At 34.5% G+C, this 23387-nt stretch overlaps 1 protein-coding gene across 5 annotated transcripts in view; it reads right to left on the bottom strand.

The window, feature by feature from the left end:
- DMXL2 (Dmx like 2) overlaps positions 1–23387 on the bottom strand; it is a 160828-nt gene that overhangs the window by 126694 nt on the left and 10747 nt on the right. For all 5 annotated transcript variants that reach the window (XM_037021035.2, XM_037021033.2, XM_037021032.2 and 2 more), the window contains exons 2-3: positions 4065–4190; positions 2172–2243 (exon numbers count right to left, since the gene is read on the bottom strand). In XM_037021035.2, coding sequence (XP_036876930.2) covers positions 2172–2243; positions 4065–4190 — 198 coding nt within the window. The remainder of the gene's footprint in view (positions 1–2171; positions 2244–4064; positions 4191–23387) is intronic.

The raw sequence follows: 23387 nt of genomic DNA on the forward strand, positions 1-23387 counted from the left end.
CCTATTAAATTGCAACTCTTCAAAGGCAGGAATTATGCCATGGTAATTATGCCCTAATAAGCTTTGTGTCTCAGTGTTGTAATGACTGATATACACAATAAATGTTCAATAATGTTCATGACAAAATAAATGCACATTAGAAAGAAGTGGAAATTATCATCATCCTATGGACTCAATGTCTAAAACAAAACTAGATATACTTCCCAAAAAGTCAACAAATTTGAACTATATATGAAATCTGCAAACCTGACCTATATTTATTTGAATACTTTCCATCCTTTTTTCTTACTCTTTCCATTCTAAAAAGTGGAAAGATTTGAAATTTAAAAGTCAAAGGCCTTTGCCATGAAATACAACATCTAAGTAAAAAAAGGAAAAAAGTGCATATATTTCTTTGTAGCACATAAACATAAAATGTCTGCTGCAAAGTATAGTACAATGTATACATCAACTGCTTGGCAAATAATAACAATTAAATAAATGGCACGTACCTCTCTCTTTACAGTATTTTTTAAATATTTAACAAATTATTTGTTCAAGATTTCATGACTATCTACAGGTAGAATTTAAAATAACATTGTGAAACCTAAATTTCATTATCCAAACATAATTTTATATTGTTTTATCAGGGAAATATGGTATTTTTTAAACTTTACCATTGCTGACAAGAGTCACAATAGTATTTTTAAAACAACTTATTTTAAAGTAGTAATTAAAGTAGTAGGTCTATTTTAAAGTAGTAATTAAATCAGTCCTAAAACTACAGACATCCCTACCATTCTTTCCTTTAGTATTCCTCAGAGCGCAATCTGTAGACCAACTACATAGCAGAAATTTGTGGAGGGGAACCCTTGAATCTGAATTTTTAGTATGTACTATATATGACTCTTACCTAAAATTTGATATCCATTTCTTAATACTATCAGGGAAAAGACTAATATTTTAATTCAATTATTTTTTGGAGATGTAAAAAAATATTTAAATACATATATTTAATAAAAAATATCAAAACCACTTGTTTCAATGCATTTAAGAGTACACTCAAAAAAAATTTTTTTTAGTTACTGGTAATATATACTCTTGGCATTCAGATTTCACATTGGCAATTTTGACTATTTTTGAGTGGTGATGGAGTTCTAATTTTTAAAGGGGTTGATAATTCTAACCACATAGGATTTTCTAAGTATTAAGTAAAATAAATATAATACAGCACCCAGAATGAATCTGAGTGGTTCTCAATGTAATATGCTAGACCACTTAGCTGATAAGTGAGTTTACCTATGACTCCAACTTGTTCATTTAACAAATATTTAGGAGCACTTACGCTCCAGATACTCTCCTAAGTATTTGGGATGCATCAGTGAACAAAAGAAACAAAACTCCCTACCCTCATGGAGCTTACATTTTAAATAGCAAACAGTGAATAAACAAACAAGGTAAGTGCTACAGAAAAAAGTTTAAAAATAGAACGATGGGGGTGGTGTAGAATAAAGATAGTAGAAGCAAGCAGCAATTTTTAAAAGGACAGTAAAGTGGACGCCTCTGAGAAGGCACTAGGCAAAGACAAAGGATCTGCAAGAGCTGGCCCTGGACCTAAGAACATTCCAGAGGAGAAAACCAATTCAAAGGCCCTATAGGAGATGGGGGGTAACTATTTGAGAATAGTAAAAACACTCATGTGGATAGAGTGATATCACAGAAGACAAAAATATATGAGATGAGCTCTGAGAGGTAATAAGTGGGTGCGAGAAGGAAGATAGGCTGGTCTATTCTAAGGCTTTCTGGCTTTGAATCTGAGAGAAATAAGGAGCCATTATAGAGTTTTAAGCATAGAAATGTCATGATCTGCACTGTTGCGAATAGAGAAAGGGGATTAGAAAACAGGTATCAGAGACTAGGCTAGTTATCTAGACAAGAAGTAATAGTTCAACTAGGGTAGATACCAATTAATAAGGTACTAACTCTCAATTAGAAATATTCTAGAAAGCTGATTTTTTTAAAAGCCTGGGGGTATACTCCCAGTGAATGTAAAAGATCTTACCATAAAGCACCTGACCATCTTCATACATTCCAGACCACCTTCAGCACCAGCTTCTAAGAGGCTCTTTATTGTTAACAAATGGATTCTTCACCTAACTTCTTAAAGTTTTCTACTATCATTTAATACTTACACAATTTCTCTTATGAGAATTTATACCCAAGGGCTCAAAAATACAAACAGCATTACCATATGAAGTTGCAATCTAAAAAAGAAAAAACAAAGCATTAATATTTTGGAAAAGAGAAAATAAAGATAACTTCCTTTTCACAAAAATGTATAAACTGATTACATGTAATACAATTCTGACAGTATTCATGGTTTATCCCTTTCATAAACATAACTGGAAAAGTACTGAACTTAAAATCCTTTCTCTGTTACCAAAAATTCAGCAGGCCTTATTTTACATATCAAGTACAAGCTTGATCTATTCAAAAAAAATCATCCTTTTTTCTTTTTTTAATTTATTGGAATACAGTGATACACAATATTATATTGGTTTCAGTGAAATCACCCTTTCTAAGTTTTTAAATATAGAAATAACTTTTTTTAACAAAGATATTTTATAATCCAGTGAAAATAATACAAAAACCATGAGAAGTACAGAAAGACATCGAAGAGTTAACATTTATTAGAAATATATCAGATAAAGTAACATTAATTATACCACAAAACGAAAAACACCAATTGGGAAAACCTTCTAGAAGGAATAGAGAAAAATGGACTAAGGAGAAATCAAAGAGAAATCCACTACCAATGGAGGAGAAAGGGCTACACAGATATCTCCAGAGGACTGAAGCTAGAGATTCAGGGCCAGGAGAATTTTGCTCCAGGTCACATAAATAATAAGAAAGGACATACATACCTAATAAGAAGGGACATTAATCCCTGTGTTCTTAGAAGCTACTTCTCAGTTTTTCAATAGTGCCTTGAAAGCCAGCTCCCAATTCATCCTCTTCTGGGCAAGAGGGAATCAACTACAGGGAACAGCCCAAAAGCCATCCCTTCTGTCACCCCTGGACCTGTAGGTCATCCTATAAAACTATAGTAGATACACATTCTTTCAAGGCCAGCAAAAGAGGTCTGCTGTGATTTCAGTGCATCCGCATGACAAAAAGTGATTTTAACTTTTACTTAATATCTAATATTTCTTTCTAAGAAAAGGTTTTTAATCTTCAATGGTAGGGGGACAGCTACTTAACATGGCTGGCTGAGGTAACACTTAGACATAAAAGTGTTATGAATGATCATGTTGAACATGTCCATCAATGAATAGATGATTATAAATGGCTAACACAAAGTCATAAATGTGAAAGTTATCACCACAAGGACTGGGATAAAGGCAATAAAAGAAGATGGCAAATAAAGACAATAAATCAAAGATGTCACAATTTTGCCTTCTTTACCTTCAGCCAGGTAAGGAAAAGTAGAAACATAGTTTAACCACCAAGGTCTTATATATGAAAAAAACTTTGCTCCCAGAAGTTTGCTTATTGAGATTATTACCAGCATTTATTAAAAATCATTTCTGAACAGCTACTATATGCTAGGCAGGTTTAAAGCTACCCTGCTTGCCTTAGGAGTATAAGCAATAAAAATTAATGAGAGAAATTTGACACTCTCAGTGTTTTCTAAAAGGTAAGCCATGCTTATGAAAAAAAGAACTGGGAAAAAAAATCAGAAAACCAAGATGCAAGTCAGTTATATCACTGGATTGTCATATTGTAGTAAATTTATACAAATATTAAAGCTTCAGACAAGCAGCAGGGAGGGACAGTAGAATGGTATAATGATCATAATTTATAATTTGGCATGTATTTGCATGATTACTATTTATCACCATGAATATTATGATTTCATATATCCTTGATAAAATTTATTACTCAGAAAATTAATTAATATAGCCAGCTAGGCAAGGTACAGTAATAAAAAACTGTAGGCAAGCCTGGTAGAAAAGGAGAAGAATATTCTAAGATTGTTAAATACATTAAAAGATGACATTTAATAAAGTAATTAAATCCCTTACTCTTCCTTGTTGGTTGGAACACTCCACACAGCTGACTTGGATGTTTCCATGCTTAGCACCAGGAATGATTTGCACACATTCGAAATCACTTGCCAGAATAACAATATCACAGCCTGATCCATATGCCTAAAAAGAAAAATGTTATATGTAATGTAACTTTTGTATCATGATTAATAGTTTATCTTAATTTTATTGCCATTGTAGTGTATATTCTGACATATTTTATAAAAAGTTAATGAAAGAATATTAAGAATATCAATTTACAAGTAAGAACATTAAAAGTTACATCAAAAAAAAATGGGGTGATGACACCCTATGCATTTTCATCAAACAACTGCTTCTTCCAGGAAAAAGGATTCTTCCAGTTCTTAAGCACTATAGCCTCTATTCCTACAAGTTATCTTTCCAGTTCAGAATTTCTTTCCAAATCTCATCTCAGTAAACCCTAAAGAATAAAACCTCCATCTGAAAATGATAAGGCATTGAAGGCTTCAATTGTGTTTCAGGTTCAAAGGGTTCAAACAAGGCCTGAGAAAGATCAAGATGGAAACCAGATGCATTTTCCAACACAATTCTACAAAACTTAAAGAGCTAGTTAAATACACATGAACCCCTTAGGCAAAATTATATGCACTAAGGCAAAAACTAAACTTAAATTCATCAACTGCCTAAGGGAAGCCATGGTGCAGTCTGCCTGCACTTTCCCCTCAATCATCTCACCAGGCCTGGGGGAGAAAGGACACTAACCCAAAGTGGTTTTTCCCTCTCTCTCTATCTCACACACACACAAATTAAATTAAATAAAAAATAAACTGATTCACATAAAAAAAAAACATTGGCAAGTACAATTATATTGTCTGAAAAACAAAATATAATACAATATTAATTTAAGTTCCTGGAAAATTTCCTCGTTCAGCATAACTATAATGAGTAAAACCACTTTTTCTTCCTATTGCCACACTTCTTGATGTATGCTATTCCTGTCTTGCAACTTTGTGAATTTTGTAATGATATAAAGGACAGAGGATGGGGACATTTCTCTTTTTCTTCCAAACATATATATATATATATATATATATATATATATATATATAATTTATGAAGTGGTATTTTTTCCCCCACCATTTCTACAGCACTAACCAATATGGTAATGTCCTACAAAACATATCCAAGAGCCAAGGCTGACATGTGATGACATCTAAGTCAACGACCCCTGCCCTGAAGAGGTCCGCATATGACTGCTAACAAAAGAGAAAATGAAGATAAAGATCAGAAAGGAAGTCAAACACTATTTCTACTTGTTACTAAAACTTCCAATGTTGCCAAAACCCTGCGATAACTACTATGAATCATCTTCAACTTACATATTAAAAATATCAAGAAGTTCACCAAAAGAAAAACAGAATTTTAAGCAAAAGAAACATGGGAAAAAAATCACTCACAGGATGAAATTAACTACTTGTACTCTTATAGACAAGGCAGATTTGCTATACCATGCATTCAAGAAAGCTAAACTGAAAGGGAATATTGAGCATAGGCGGAATAAATACTTGTATTACCCTGCTAATCTGTATATTATTAATCCGCATCAAAGAAAAAAATTTTCTGTAAATATGTATGGTGACAAATGTTAAGTAAACTTATTGATGAACATTATGTTGTACACCTGAGACTAACATGTTTAAGAACTCAATAAAAAATTATATTATTAAAATAACAAAAATAATCTTTCCAAAGTGCTTTATAGCATTATCTCCACAAAGTGGATTGATGATAAGAGCACAGATTTACCTAGTTTGGAATCACACATGCAGAATTTTCAATTTGGGTTCTGCCATACTTTATTGTCTTAAGTAAGTTATTTAAGCTTTCTGAGCATTTCTTTGTGGTAAAATGGAAGAAATACTACTTTTCTCTCAGGTTAATGGTAAAAATTAAATGGAAATCTACTTGCACAGTGTTTAGCACACATTATTCATTTTAAAAAACAGAACTAAATATGCAAAGAAGTAAAAAGCTAACCTTTTCAAACAATAAGGCTTCTCTCTCACTTACCAACTTTACATTTCCCTGTATGGCCCCAGAAGATGACTGGTTAGCCAGAGACGGGTAAGATTCCTCAAGGGAGGAACAACCTAAGACAGGCACAGTCGCAGGGGGGCCATCAGGTAAGAAATTGGGGATCAACAGAGGTGAGGCTTAGAACCTCACCCCCCCTGTTTTGAGAGAAATCTTCTGCATCCGTGGATGTTTTATTGCCCTTGTCTAGCTTGGATTAACACATAGTCTACAGGCACACACCTGATCATCTACATTTGCTCTCTTACAACACTAAACTATGTTTTCTACCTTTATCTTGTATCTACCTACCACTTCAGCATTTTATTAAAAATAATAATAAAGAGAGAAATGTGGTATCCACACATAAATCAAGTATAAAAATCAAATGAATATTCATATTTGAACTGATTGTTTATAGTTCATAATGCATGATCAAAACCGAAAGTTTCTGTGATGACTGCCCTTGTACTGTTCACCATGTAACTTATTCACTATGTAAGAATTTGTTCTCCATGTAAGAACTTGTTCATTATGCTTCAGAAGATTGGAGACTGACGAAAATTAGGCTTGGGGTGGATTAATGATTGTGCATTGAGCATTGACTCCCCTATACAGAATTTTATTGTTGTTAACAACCATTTGATCAATAAATATGAGAGATGCCCTCTCAAAAAACAAACAAAAAAAAAAGTACAAACTTCTAATTGTAAAATAAATAAGTAACCGGGATGTAATGTATAGCATAAGGAATATAGTCAAAATATTGTAACAACTTTGTATGGTGATAGCTGGTAGCTAGAATTATCATGTATATAAATGTTGAATCACTGTGTTGTACACCTGAAACTAATGTAATACTGTGTGTCAACTACCTGTCAATAAAAATAAATAAAAATAAATAAAAATAAAAAAAACAGAACTGCACTAGGGATTGGGAATAAAAATCATAAAATGTGGTCCCAATAAGTCTAATGGAGAGGACCAAGTATCACCAATCACAACTAAATGACAGCCTGCCATGACCGAAACAGCCACAAAATACTGCAGAAGCCAGAAGGTACTCAATAGATGTTATATCACTCCCCCTTTCATCTTTGCAACAAACTGGAAGATATTACCTTCTTTGTTTAAAGAAAGATTCAAATTCATTAATTCACAGTTATTAAGTGTAAGATGTTTAAGCTCAGGTCCTTAACAATTCTTATGCTCTTTTTCCCTACATTACATGTCAATAAACCTAAAATACTCCAGATAATTATCCCTAACCATGGGCCCATCCCTAGCAACTGCTACTATAGGCAGATAAACTCTTACTGCTTAGTCACGAAAAAGGATGCTTACTCTTCCCTAGATATCCATAATTGCCTCATCTTTCCCAGGGGACATTACCATTACTCCTTAGCTATAGAGAATCTTGCCATTTTTCTGATCCCGCAATAGTTCTCAAACCTGGCTGTGTCAAAATTCACCTAAGGAACTTGTTAAACATACAGACTGCTTGGTCCCACCCCAGACTTACTAAATCAGAATCTTCATGGATAAAAGAATTTGGCAATATCTACCAAAATCTTAAATACAATATACCCCTTTGATCAAACAAGTCCCTATTTTACCCTATAAGTATACTTTCAAAGTTTGCCAAAATACATGTAGAAGGATATTCACTGCCTTCTAAAAACAATCATACCATCCATCAGGAGGAGAGTGGTTAAATAAATTACTAAATATCCATACAGTGGAATATAGCTACCAAAAGTTTAGAAACTACTAGTCTAAAATGGTCTCAAATCCCTTACAAAACTAGTAATTCCCAGCAAAGTGGAATAATTATGTCTGGTACTGGTTTCCTGTGGAACCACAGGCAATGCCTACAATCTTATATAATACCCATGGTCATGGCTAGAAAAGAACGCCCTAAACTACTGCACAATAACCACCTGCAAAAAAATGGAGGAGGAATCTTACTATTCTTTACCTTTTCTGGGAAAGAGATATTTTGGCTGATTTTCCAGACTAACAGTACCATGGATTTAGAAGACCTCCTGGAAGGGAGTCTACCAAAGCCTTCCTTAGCAATTTACCATTTACTGAGTGCCTACTATGATCAAGGAGTCTGCTAAGGTCTTTACAAACACTTTTTCTTCACAGACCCCTTTTAAAGATGGAGAAACTGAGGCCCAGAAAGGATAAGTGATTTGTCCAAGTTCATAGATGAGCATTCATTTGCTCCTTGCTCCTTAAATAATATTTATTAATATTCAGCTCCAGCTCTTGTAACAGCATCACCTCACCCCTACTCTATTAAGATGTCCTAGTAGTACTAGAAGGTCCACATCCATCTTTGCAATCCCAAATCATTTAACACATATATTTTCAGACATTAATTTCAGAAAAGTCAACAACTAATACTCATATCCCACAAACACTGTTCTAATTTCTCAGATTTCCTTTAAGTCTTAGATAAATTAAAGTGTAAAGAAACAAGTTTTTTAACATCTTATACCAACATGATCTTTCCTATGAGAACATATAGTACAAATAATTATGCTGGAATTTTCTGTGCAGTAATTGGATGCTTTAACATCCTGTCAGTAACAGGGTCAAGGTTTGAGATCACTGTTGACCACTGTTGACAGATGTATAAAAGTTAAAAAGAAAAAGAAAGGCACTGATGGATCAAGAGGTATTAAGCATGTTGAGAGGTTTATCTAATTTAACAAGGTGCTGTAGTCCTACCAGGAATATTCTACTGAAAGTGTTACCCCTTTTTATCAAGATTGTAATAATCCGAGAAGTTGGTTATTAATCCCACTTTAATATAAGGCAATGGAAGTTCATAGAATTTAATTAAATACCTTGGGCATAAGGTAAATATGAGGCTGGGAGGCAGATTCTGGTATCTACACTGTTTAATTCACTTCACCAATGACTATGTTCTATCATTTTGTTTTCTTTTGGTCAAATTTTTGTTAGTTACTTACATAAATGGTTAATTGCAAAAATTCACTTAAATTCTTCATTTCTGCTCTGATCTTTGCTCTATAAACAAATGAAAACCTAAAGAGATAGGGTTGTCTGAACTTCGGTGGTTACTTTATTGTACAAAGTTACCTCCGGAAAATAGTCTTAAGAGACTAATCTTGACCTGTGCTAAGTCTTACAACCAAGAAAACAAAGCACAGGTTAACAAAAATTTCCCAAGAAAATATCCTTTCCCTCTCTTCATTTTGGCCACCTAATTAAAATCCTGTTTATGACACTCTCAGAATTAAAAGTGAATTTCTAAAATGGACAAATACATTTCCTTATTGAATGGGTCCCTTATAAACTAGAACTTTTATACATCACTTATCCATTAAAGCCATCTACAAACCAAACAAACCATTTTTAATGTTTTTATTTTAATGTTTTCAGTAATAAATTTTTTTAATACAGAAAATAACACGTGTTACTGAATTTAAAAACTAAACAGGAAAGTTAAGTTGCCTTAAACTTGACCAGCCCTCCTATTCCTGAGGAGCAATCAATTACCTATGAACCCTTCCTGAAATGTTTAGTGTATATACAAATGTATCTATGTATAAGTATTTTCTAACATAAAGAAGTTATGCTACACACAATTCTGGGACTTTTTTCCACTTAATTAACAATATATTTTAAAGAACTTTCAATATCAATACAGAAGGAATTACCTCATCCTTCCTAGTAGTTGCAGAGTGTTCCATTTTCTGGCTTTGCCATAATTAATTTAGCTTCTAGTCTCTTACCATGGCAAAATATGCTTCAACAAACACCTATGTATATATGCTATTAAGCATATGTGAGCAAATATACACACAGGATATATTCTAAGACATAACTTGCTGGGTCAGTCATTAAAATTAGTAACCACTGCAAAGTACCCCCAAAAAAGATGGCATTCCCCATGTGTATTAAAGTGCCTGTTTCTCCACTTCCTCACCAACCCTGATCATTATCAAATGTTTTAATCTGCCCAACCCAACAAAACTTGGCATCTCCCTGTTGTTTTAATCTGTATTTTATAAGGAACTAAATTGAGCATCTTTTCATTTATTTATCAACCACTTACATTTCTTTCTCTGCAAACTGACCGTTCACGTTATTGGTCCATTTTTCAACTGGGTCTTTAGTCTTATTATTCTAAATAGTTTATAAGAGCTCCTTATAGATTAAGGAAGTTTACCCTTTGTCATATACAGCTAACAAGGTTTTTCTTTAACAAAATGCCTAAATTAAAGATACATTAAGGCCCAAACATATTAAGGAAAGAATAACTCATTTTTTATAATTGAGGTAATATTTTTATGTAATATACAATTCTAATTTTAAAAGTTTTATAGGTCACGATAGGCCATGGACTATTTTACAGGCCCAATTCATAGATTGCTAGGAAACTTCAGATTTATGTATAAAAAATACACATACTTAATGAGAGTTCTCAAAATAAAATTTAAGTCTACAAAATAAGAGTATTTGTTACCAGCAATATATTCAATCAGCCTCATTTGCCTTTCTACAAGTTTCTACACCTAAAATCAAACCCTTGCCATTATTAACTACTACCACCACTCCCAAAAGAAATCAGCCTCCCATCATTCAGATACAACTCCACTCTACAGTTAGCAAAAGAGGGAAAAGGGTATAATTTGAATAAGAAGCTCTTTTTTCTGCACATCTAAGAAACACTTTTTTCAATCATTCTAACAGCTAAAGTCCACTCAAGAATGTTGAATGAGCAGAATAAGTAAATGAGAAAGTAAATCATATGCAAAAGCTTAGAGCCTAAACAGTCTTAAGCCAAACACAGGTGAAGCAATGTCAGAAGTAAACTAATAATAACGACTTGTGTGGTAACCTAAGGGATAGTTCCTTTTCAAACAACTCACAAAAGGAAATGCAAAATTAACAGACTGCTTATAAGTAGCAATAGAAAAGAGCCAAATTGCACATGGTATGCTAGTGAAACATAAGATAAAGCTTAGTAATATGTAAAAAGAAAACTATGGCCAAAGAAAATTTAGAAAACATTACAAGTGCTTGGAAGTGGTAAGAAACAAAATGATACCTGTTTCAATTTTTTCCTAAGAGCCCCAGAGGAGCAATGGATCTGAAAGTTCTTCAGTTAAAAATTAAAACGTTCAATTTAAAAGGGATCTATTTTCTAATATCAGCCAAAAACTAGCTAATTTTGATAAGTTACTAACAAAATAGAGTGGAGCTATAACTATCTCCTAAATACCAAGCTAAAGAGGACACAGACACCTGCAGTGCAAACTAAGCCTATTTCTAAACCCCTGAACAGAAACACGGAGTTTACTTATTTACTGATGCTGGTAATATCTGAAAGGAATGAGACCTTGAAAATAGAAATGGGCAATAATTAATTAACTTGCCCTAATTAACCATTACAAAACCAGCTCTATCTTCAGCTTACATGCATTCTCACTAAACAGTCTGGAAGTGAAAACCAAAAAAAACTCTCTTAAATAATTATTCTATGTCAGTCATTAAGAACAAACCATTCAAAGTATTAACTATCAAAAATTTGTAAAGGAAATCATAGCAATAATGGCAAAAATAAGCCCACTGGACTGGCCAGCAGTATAAAAAAACTTATAGTCACCTTTCAGCCTAAATTTGTTCTCTAAAGCTTGGGATATATAACAATTTGCCTTATAAAGAATAATGAGGTAAAATACTACTTTTATAAATTTTCTACTTCTAAAGAAATAGAATGAACATAGTTTGGACATTAAATTATTAGAAATTTGAGAAAATAAGTGACCCAACATTTTGTTTCTAAATTTGTCTTAATACATCTTGAATTTTAAAGAATTTTAAAGTTAATAGTATATTTTGGATTATGTAGCAATAGTAATATGTAATGTTTGACAACTTCCAAATATTTTTAACCACTGGAAATTTTCAGAAAATGATTTAACCTTTTAACCTAAATATTGATATTTTGAGGGAGATGGCCCTGATAGTGTTCAAAAAAGTATTTCCCAAATAATATGATTAAGCTATTAAATTGTAATAAACTTCCAATACCTTCAATATGATGAAAAGAGTACATTCCTGAGAACCTAGAGATGCCAATACTGACTATAACAAGGGGTGAATCACAATCTCTCTATATATGTTTCTTTCATCAGTCAAATGTAAGACTGTGACTAGATCACTTCTGAGACTTCTTTCAACTTTTAAGCTATAATTTGGTGTTACATAAATTTGCCTCAGAAAGACCTGATAAAAAGATTAAACAATCCAGTGGGCACTAGTTTACATAGAGCTCAAGCTAAACATTCTTCATCTTATGACTCTTGTCCCTACTCAGAGCTGACAGGATGGGAGATGAAGAAGATGAGCTAAGCCAAAGTCTACTTTGAGGAATTTAAACCAAAAACCCAGTTAGCAGGAAAATTTGAGCTGAAAAGTCAAACATATACAGAAATAAGGAAGTAAGTGAACCATGCACAACTTGAAACTGAAACCAACAGTTTGAGAAGCTAATGGATCAGACATCCAAAAACAATAAAGAACTCAAGAGATAAGTATATAAAATCCCTAAGTGAAGGCAGTCTTGATTCTAACAGCATTTTAGTTCCAATCACTCTGAGGCCCAGATGCCCCTCCTTGATAGTTCAATGTGTGCCCTGAAATAAACCTTGCTTTTACTCCAGTTCATCTGTCCTTTGCCCCACTAGAAGCAGAGCAGGGCTTCAAAGAAAATGTGGAACTTGCCATGATATTAGAGTGGAGAATACAGTGAGGATGCTAGGATAGCAAGCTAACAAAACAGGATGTAAAACAGAGTTAGTAATTAAAGCAGTCAGTTATCTGTGATCTCTTGGGACCCAGAATATGTACAGACATACTTTTTGTTTTATTGAGCTTCATCTTATTGTGCTTAGCAGACTGAGCATTTTTTACAAAATGAAGGTTTATAGCAACTCTGCATTGAGCAAGTCTATCAGCACCATTTCCCAAGGGCATTTGCTCATTTGCTCAATTCTCACAGTATTTCAAATTTTTTTATTATTACATTTGTTATGGTGATCTGTGATCAGTGGCCTTTAATGTGACTATTGTAATTGTTTTGGGGCACCACTAACCACAACTATATAAGACAGAAAATTTAATGGGTAAATGTGTATATGTTCTGAACACCCACTGATCAGCCATTCCCCTCTCTCTGCCCTTTCCTATCCAAGCCTCCCTATCCGAAAGTTAGGGCTCTTGCCTGGTTAACGAAGTTGTGAAGGCAAAGGTAAAGTTCTTGAAGGAAATTAAAAGTGCTACTCCACCAAAAGACAAACAACAACAAATGTTGGCAAGGATGTGGAGAAAAGGGAACCCTCCTACACTGCTGGTGGGAATGTAAATTAGTTCAACCATTGTGGAAAGCAGTATGGAGGTTCCTCAAAAAACTCAAAATAGAAATACCATTTGACCCAGGAATTCCACTCTTAGGAATTTACCCTAAGAATGCAGCAGCCCAGTTTGAAAGACATATGCACCCCTATGTTTATCGCAGCACTATTTACAATAGCCAAGAAATGAAAGCAACCTAAGTGTCCATCAGAAGAGGTGGTACATATACAGGGTGGAATATTATTCAGCCATAAGAAGAAAACAAATCCTACCATTTGCAACAACATGGATGGAGCTGGAGGGTATTATGCTCAGTGAAATAAGCCAGGCGGAGAAAGACAAGTATCAAATGATTTCACTCATCTGTGGAGTATAAGAACAAAGCAAAAACTGAAGGAACAAAACAGCAGCAGACTCACAGAACCCAAGAATGGACTAACAGTTACCAAAGGGAAAGGACTGGGGAGGATGGGTGGGAAGGGATGGATAAGGGGGAAAACGGGGCATTGCGATTAGCACACATAATGTAGAGGGTGGGCATATGGGGAAGGCAGTATATACAGAGAAGACAAGTAATGATTCTATAGCATCTTATTATGCTGATGGACAGTGACTGGAATGGGGTATGTGGGGGGGACTTGATAATAGGGGGTGTCTCGTAACCATAATGTTGTTCAAGTAATTGTACATTAACGATATCAAAATTTTTTTAAAAAGTGCTACACCAGTGAACAAATGAATAGTAAGGAAGCAAAACAAACTTTTTGATGATAGGGAGAAAGTTTTGGGGGTCTGGATAAACAATCAAACCAACTATCACATTCCCTTAAGCCAAAGTCTATTTCAGAGCAAAGCACTACCTCTCTTTAATTCTATAGACTGAGCGAAGGGAGAAAGTTGGAGAAGAAAAAGTTGGAAGCTAGCAGAGGTAGGTTCATGAGGTTTACATCTCCATAACATAAAAGCACAAGGTGAAGCAGTAAGTGCTGGTGTAGAAGCTGCAGCGAGTTATCTAGAAGATCTAGCGAAGATAATTAATGAAGGTGACTACACTAAACAACAGATTTTCAAAGCAGAAGAAACAGCCTTCTATTGGAAAATGTCTGTCTAGAACTTTCATAGCTAAAGATAAGTCAACGTCTGGCTTCAAATCTTCAAAGAACAGGCTAACTGTTGTGTTAGGGGCTAATACAGCTGGTGACGGTTAAAGCCAATGCTCATTTACCATTTCAAAAATCCTAGGACTCTTAAGAATCATGCTAAATCTACTCTGCCTATAAATAAATCACCTCTATAAATCTATAGATGGAACAGCAAAGCCTGGATGACAGCACATCTGTTTATATTGTTTAGTTATTTCAAACCCACTGTTGAAATCTACCTCTCAGAAAAAAGGATTCTTTTCAAAATATGACTGCTCATGTACCTGGTCACCCAAGAGCTCTGATGGAGATGTATGAGGTTACTGTTGTTTTCATGCCTGCTGACCCAACATCCATTCTACAGCCCAGAGATCAAGAAGTCATTTCAACTTTCAAGTCTTATTTAAGAAATACATTTCATAAGGCTATCGTTGCCATAAACAATGATTCCTCTGATGGATCTGGGCAAAGTCAAAGCCTGTTGAAAACCTTACAGAAAATATTCACCATTCTAAATGAAATTAAGAACATTCATGGTTCATGGGAGGAGGTCAAAATATCAACATTAACAGGAGTTTGGGAGAAGTTGATTCTAAGCATCATGGATGACTCTGAGGTGTTCAAGACTTCATTGGAGGAGGTCACTGCAGATGTGGTGGAAGCAGCAAGAGAACTAGAATTAGGAGTGGAGCCTGAAGATGCAACTGCATTGCTGCAATTTCATGATAAAATTTGAAGGGGTGAGGAGATGCTTTTTACAAATGACCAAAGAAAGTGGTTTCTTGAGATGGAATATAGTCTTGGTAAAGATGCTGAGAAGACTGTCAAAATGACAACAAAGGATTTAAACTATTTACACAAACAAAAAGTTGATAAAACAGTGGCAGGGTTTGAGAGAACTGACTCCAATTTTGAAACAAGTTCTTATTTGGGTAAAATGCTATCAAACAGCATCGACTGCTACAGAGAAATTGTTCGTGAAAGGAGGGATCAAAAGTTCACTGTTGTATTAATTTAAGAAACTGCCACAGTCACCCCAACCTTCAGCAACCCACACCCTGATTAGTCAGCAGCCATCAACATCAAGGCAAGACCTGCACCAGCAAAAAGATCAAGACTTGCTGAAAGCTCAGATGATGGTGAGCCTTTTTAGCAATAATGTTATTTTTTACTAAGGTATATACATTGGTTTTTTTGGCATCATGACATTGCACAATTAAAAGACAACAGTATAGTGTAAACATAACTTTTATATGCACTTGGAAACCAAAAAATTCATCGGACTTGCTGTACTGCACTGGTCTGGAACCAAAACTACAATATCTCCAAGGTAAGCCTGTACCTAGATATAAGGTGGCTTTGGAGCACTGGATAGTCAAATGTCCTTTTTTCAACCTTAAATAAAGAACAAAAAAAAGCAATGAGCAAGAGTATGGTACACCTGTCACTGTCATATACTACTGCAGTATAAAATCATAGAACTTATCTGGGAAACAATTCAGTAATAGAATTAAGAGACTATAAGAGATCTAAGTACTTTGACTTATTGAGTCTATTTCTAGAACTCTATCCTAAGAAAACATTCACATATAAACAAACATTACAATTGACTAAGATCTTTATTGCACCACTAAAGTAATATCCCATAACATCCATAATAGGAAACAGCCTAAACATCCCATAATAGGAAAATTATGTTTTATCATGTCAAGTATATTATCCATCTTACTCACAGAACTTTCTAGACAAAACTGCCCCATCCACAGGTCCTTCTGAATGCTCTGGCAGATCACATGACATGACCAACACCCACTGCATACAACTGACTGGACCAGAGTTTGACATTTGAACCCAAAGGCCAAGAATTTATTACCAAAACTACAGACAGGCCAACAGTCTATGATGTGGCCTGGCTTAAAATAGTCAACTGGGTCAGATTCCATTTCCTTGATATTCAACTAACAAGAAATGTTAGGAAATTACAAGAAATGTAGCAGGTAGTAACAGACACGAAAGCTAAAAGGGTTGTATGTACACAGAGGAAAGGGTGGTCCCTGGTCTTCACACAAACCTATTTTAATGGATCCAACACAGAGAGGCTGAGACACTTAAGAGCCACATAGCCCACAAATGACAGAATAACCAGTCCCCAAAGCTGACCAAGTTCCTGATATCCAAGGCTCAGCTGTAATACAATGTGTGTTACAAGATTCTTGGAAGACTTGTCTTCCACTCCTCTTTGTATTCTTAAAATTAATTCCCGGTTACTTAATGTAATTTGTGAAATAACTTATTCCCTTTAACTCTCAACAAATAGTTACAGCATGACTGTTGGGGATTCAAGTCAACAAATGTTTACTGAGCAGATACTATGGACCAGACACCAAGGCATAATATGGTAGAAAACAGTCTCTGCCACATGAAGTTTCCATTTTGTCTGGGAAGAGAGGAAAGGAAGAGGTGGATAATCACTTCTTTTTTTTAATTTGCAAAGACTTGAGATTCTCATTGAAAATAGCAGACAAAAAAATATACACATATATCTATATCCACTACCTCACAAAATTCTAAGACCATTGTAAAAAAGTTTAGAGGTGTATATTAAATATCACAAGGAATAAATTAAATGAACGCATGTGTAATCACCACTGAAAAAAGGAAGAGAATACTTACAGCAACCCAAAAGACTAGGTGTCCCTTCCAAAGAACACTTCTCTCCCTCAATCAGAAGTAGCACTGCCCTGACTTTTTAGGAAGTCACTTCCTTGTCCTTTGTCATTTTTCTACCTCCGCATGCATGCCTGAACACTACAGTTTAGTTTTGCCTGCTCTCAGAACTTTGTGTAAATAAAATACTGTTAACGGACTCTTTGTGTCTTGCTCTTTTCGTGGTATATGCAGCTATGATTCATTCGTTTTTGTTATTTATTGATATTTCCTCATACGTACCACAATATATTCATTCTAATGTCCATGGACAGTTTGCCTATTATAAACAATGCTGCATGGAACATTCCTGTAGAGATATCCTGCATATATACATGAGTTTTTCTGGAATATATTTACAGAAGAGAAACTGATAGATCACAGAGTACCCATTTCTTAAATTTTGGTATATAAAGATTTTTATATTATATATTTTTATACAATCATTTTCCAAAGTAGTTATACTAATAAATACTTTCACTAGCAGTGTATGAGAATTCCCATTTCTGGACATCCTTGCTATCACTAGACATGTCAGATTATCTTTTGTAAATATGGTAAGTATGTAAGGGTAGTTCCTGATTTCCATTTGCATTCCCCATTACTAATGAGGTAGAGCCCATCTTCACATATTTATTGGTCACTTAATTTTCTCTTTCTGTAATGTGCCTGTTCAAGATTTTCACCCATTTTTCTATTAAGGTCTCAGTCATTTTCTTATTGATTTGCAGATATTTTTATATTCTGCATACTAGTCCTTTGTCAAACACATATATTGCAATTATCGTCTCCAACTCCATGGCTTGCATTTTCACTCTTAACATTACATTTAAGAAACTGAAGTTCTAATTTTAAAGTAGTCCAGTTTATCAAGCTTTTATTTTTATGGTACTTGATTTTCTTTTCATTTTTAATTGTAACAATTTCAAGCTTACAAAACGCTGTAGGAATTGTTACACAAAATTCCTGTATACCTCTTATCTTGATTCCCCAAATGTCAGTATCTTATCACATTTGCTTTATCCTTTTCTCTATGTAACCATATACATATTTTCTCCTGAGCCATTTGAGAGTGAAGCTGCAGATGTTATTTCCTTTTATTCCTTAATGCTCTAGTGTGTGTCCTATAAAAAAATTCTTATATAAACACAGTATAATTATCAAAATCAGTAACTATCAATACATCACTATTATCTAATCCATAGAGCTTATTCAGATTTCCCCAACTGTTGGCAATGTTGTCCTTTATAGCAGAATAAAATCCAGATTACGTATTTAGTTATCATGTCTCCTTAGACTCCTTTAACATAGTTCCCCATTCTTTCTTCATGTTTCATGACATTAACAGTTTTAAAGAGAACATCCCAATTATTTTGCAGAATGTCACAAAATTTGGGTTTGTCTGATACTTCCTCATGATTAGATTCAGGGTATGCATTTGAGCAAAAATATCACTGAAATGTGACCATGTTCTTTCACTGCATTTTAGAAAGAGCATATTTGTCAATTTGCCCTATCTCTGGTGATGTTAAATTTGATCCTTGATGTGACAACTGCCAGGTTTCTCCTCCATAAAGTTATTATTTGTCCTTGGTCATTAATAAGTATCTTGTAGGAAGATATTTTGAGGCTATGTAAATATCCTGTTACTTACCAGACTTTAACCCACTAGTTCTCATATCAACTGGACAATTCTTACCTAAATCAATTATTACTACAATGGTTGCCAAATGGTAATCTTCTAATTCCATTTCATTATTAGTTGGCTCTCCTCTATGAGGAAGTTTCCCTTATTTACTTTTGTACTTATTTATATTACAAAAGACCATGGATTCTTATTTCATTCAAAGGGTTATAGTCTATTACTATCACTTATTTTCATGCTCAAAATGTCCCAGATTTAGTCAGTAGGAACCCTTCAAAGTATCTCCTGTGTTCTTTTCATGTTATCATTCTTTGAGCAATTCCTTATGTTCTTGTACAAGAAATTCCAGGCTTATTTTGTGTCTTCCCTGCTTCAGCCTAGAATCAGCTATTTCTCCAAGGAATGTTATTTCATTTTAGTAGAGAATAGTACTTAGAAACCAAGATCTAGATGCCAGAATGTGTTACTGTTACTGGGGTTTCATTGTTTCTAGGTCCTCTCAGCTGGCAGATAAGGAAAGAGAGAGTGCGTGCTTTTGTGTGTGGTCTGTGTGTGGTGTAAACACCCACACTCATTTTCAACTCTCCACTGAAAGGCTCAGAGCAATGATGCCCCAAGACACACATACATCCCCACCATATCTATATATCACTGCTCTCTCACTCTCTAAATATATATACTTATATGTATTTATATATAATGTAAATATATATACATATATATTTACACACATGTACATATATATTTACACACACACATACACATATATATTCAGAAACATACATTATACTATAAACACACAATATATACACACATGGGTTCACACACATATATATGAGGTCACACTGATGCCTCTAATCCAATTATATATACCACAGGATTCATTCTAACCTTCCTACTTTCCGTATTTTTAACTTCCTTCTTCAATAAAAGAAACCTGGCTCATTACTTCCAAAATACATTTATTTCCATCTGCAATTGAGGTATATTTGGTGTTTTGTTTAAGAAATTTTTTGCAACCTGAAGGTCATGAATGAACTTTTTTTTATTGCCTTCTAAAATCTTTATTGTTCTGTCTTCCACATCTACATCTATAATCCACCTGGAGTTCATTTTGTATATAAGGTGAGTTAGGGATCAAGTTTTATTTATTTCCTATATATACAAGATGTTACAGCACCACTGACTGAAAAGATCAACCATTCTATACTGCTCCACTATGTTCTCTGACACAAATCAATCATCAATAAATGTGTGAGTCTGTTCCTGGTGTTCTGTTTTTTGTTACTTGGTGTATTTGTTAGGCCACCACCACACTACTTAATGACTACAGCTTCATAAGTCTTAAACTGATAGAAAAAGTGCTCTCATTTTATTGTTCTTCCAGGTCACCTCATCTATTCTTGGCCCTATTCTGTCAAATTACAAAATCCTCTTAAGATTTTGACTGGGAACACATCAAAGCTATAAATCAACTTGAAAATAATTGATATCTGTACAGTAGTGAGTATTCATCCATAAACCTGGTATTTATCTCCCTTTATTTAGGTATCTCAATAAAGTTTTATTAATTTTGCCCTTAGAGGCTTTCTCATGCATTATTAGATTTATTGCTAGGTCCTTGATATTTTTTGATGGTATGAAAAATGGCATCATAGTCCTAGGTCTGAGTAAGAACCACAAAAAATTATGTTTCTCCCATTGGATGCAGCCATAAAACATGGACAAAATGCATGGTGCAGCTCCTTGAGGACTCTGAAAAGTAAATAACAGCAGGTGAACCAAGAAAGAAGATCGTAATTTGAACTCCAATGTACCAACGGAAAGCTTAACGGAAGGTAGGATGATACCAAGAAGCAAAAAAAGAGAGCTCCAGGAGAAGCTATTTACTTTTGGCTCAGTAAGTGGGAAAAGAAACTAAATTTACAAAGAGGGAAAATTTACTGTTTATACTTTTTTCCCTCCCATTTTCTCACATCCTACTCCCCAAGCAATACCAAGCCCCAGTGTGAGGAGCTCTGAGCCCAGAAGAGTGGGATGAACACCTGTTGCTCTTTTTTCTTTCTCTATCCTCTGCTACTTGGCACAGAACACAGGCAAAGTCACAGAAAGCACAGAGCAGGGCAAGTAAAGTCTCAACTTCCCAGCAGGAGAACCACAGAGGGGAGCTCAAGGAAACTATAAAGTACCAGAAAAATCACAGAAAGGGAAGTGGCCCAATAAGCTTGTCAATAAACTCCTGGGCTCACCCCTAGGCAGCACCTGCATGGGTTATACCTTAAACAGCACAAGAAAGACTGCTGAGGACTCAACTACAAGAGAGACCGCTGCCCAAGTCCTCTCTGGGCCACGAGGCGGCACATCCACAGATCATCTCCAGCTAGCAATGGGAAAGGCTTTGAAAATGGAACTGACATTGAAACTACAACCCACAGAAGGCTGCTCAGCCAGCACTCGTGGCCTCACCAAACAGGCTGCCTGCCCGCTAAAACAAAAATACCAACATTTTCCATAGGATTTACACAAGACCTAGAATTCCATGACACAGTCTTCTTAAAAATCCAGTTACAACCCAAAATCACTCAGCATGCAAAGAACTAAGAAAATCTCAACACATGGGAAAAGACAATCAACTAACACAGATGTTGAAATTATCAAAGATGTTAAGTGGCTGATATAAAAATGCTCAAAGCAGTGTAAGTGAACACCCTCAAATCAGTAATGTAACTTCTACCTTGATAAATCAGCTAAAGAGCAAAACAAATTTAAAGCATGCAAAAGGAAGGAAACAATAAAGAGCAAAAATCAATTAAATTGACAACAGAAATACAAAAGAAAATATGAATAAAATCAAAATCTGGTTCTTTGAAAAAGATCAGCAGAACACCTAAACCTCTAGTAAGACAAAGAAAAACAGGGAAGACACACATAACCAATATTAAGAATAAAGAAGGGAATATCAGTACTAACCTTACTGACACAGAAAAAATAATGAAATACTGTAAACAACTCTATACACATAAGTATGGCAATGAAATGGCTGAAAAAGACCAATTCTTCCAAGACCACAAAGTACAAAAGAAATCAAACGTATAGGTAAAAACCTTCTGAAAATAAAATTCCGACAGCCAGATGGTTTCATTAGCAAATTCTACTAACATTTACAGAATAAATCATACCAATTCTACATGACCAGACAGAAAACAGAAGAGGAAGAAACACTTCCAAACTCATTTTATGAAAACAGCATTACAATGACATCAAAACCAAACAAAAACAATACAAGGAAAAAAAATTATATATCAATATCCTTAATGAACGCAGATGCAAAAAAACACTCCATAATATTAGCAAAATGAATCCAGCCATATATAAAAAGGATAATACACCAGTCATACAAAGTTGACTCAATTTGCAACAACCAGTTAACAACCTACCACATTAACAGTCTACAAAGAAAAACCACATGATTGTATCAATTGAGGAAGAGAAAAAAACAGACAATATTCAGTATCCCTTCATGATAAAAACTTGCAGCAGAACAGGAGTAAGGGGAAACTTTCTCAATCTTATAAAGGACATCTACAAAAAGAAAGAGAAAAACCTTGTGCTAGCCGGTGCAGCAAGTACAATAAAGCACATCAGACATGACTGAAGACAGGATTAGCAAATGGATTAGGAGAAACCATCCAGAACGCTGCAGAGAGGGATAAAGAGAAAATACAGGAGAGGATATTAGACACAGAAATACAGTGAAAGGTCTAATATCTGTTTAATATATTAGTCTTATGAGGTTAGTGGGGCAGAGGCAGTAGTTGAAGAGGTATTAGCTGAATATTTTTCAGATTTGATGAAATAAATCAATTCAGACTCAAAAATCTCAAAAGTTCCAAACAGGATTGAAAAAGATGACATTACAGCATCAACATATCCATGCCAAAGTAAATTCTAAAAGAAGTTCTCCAGGATGAAAGAAAATGACCCCAAATGGTATGTGAGAGATGCAGGAAGCAATAAAGAACAAATAGTAAACATGTAAGTAAATCTAAGTAAGCATTGACTACATAAAACAATAATAATGTCTTATAAGGTTTATAAATATGAAGAGACATCGCCAAAGGATAGATTATAAGCAATAATCAAAAAAGAAAAAAGAAAAAACAATACAAAGGGTTCTTGTATTGCCTAGAAGGACCATAAAGCCTCAGCAACCTTTGGTAAGTTAAGTGATAATTTAAGAATGCAAGTTTTAAGTTCTAAAGTAGAAATGGAACGTATAACTTTAGGACTACCTGAGGGAAAAAATGGAATGAAAAAAAAGGGGCCAAAGAGGAGGGAAAAAGGGAGAAAGAACAAAAGAGACAAATAGATGAC

This window comes from Manis javanica, chromosome 8 (assembly GCF_040802235.1).
Source record: "Manis javanica isolate MJ-LG chromosome 8, MJ_LKY, whole genome shotgun sequence".
In the NCBI taxonomy this organism is placed as follows: Eukaryota; Metazoa; Chordata; class Mammalia; order Pholidota; family Manidae; genus Manis; species Manis javanica.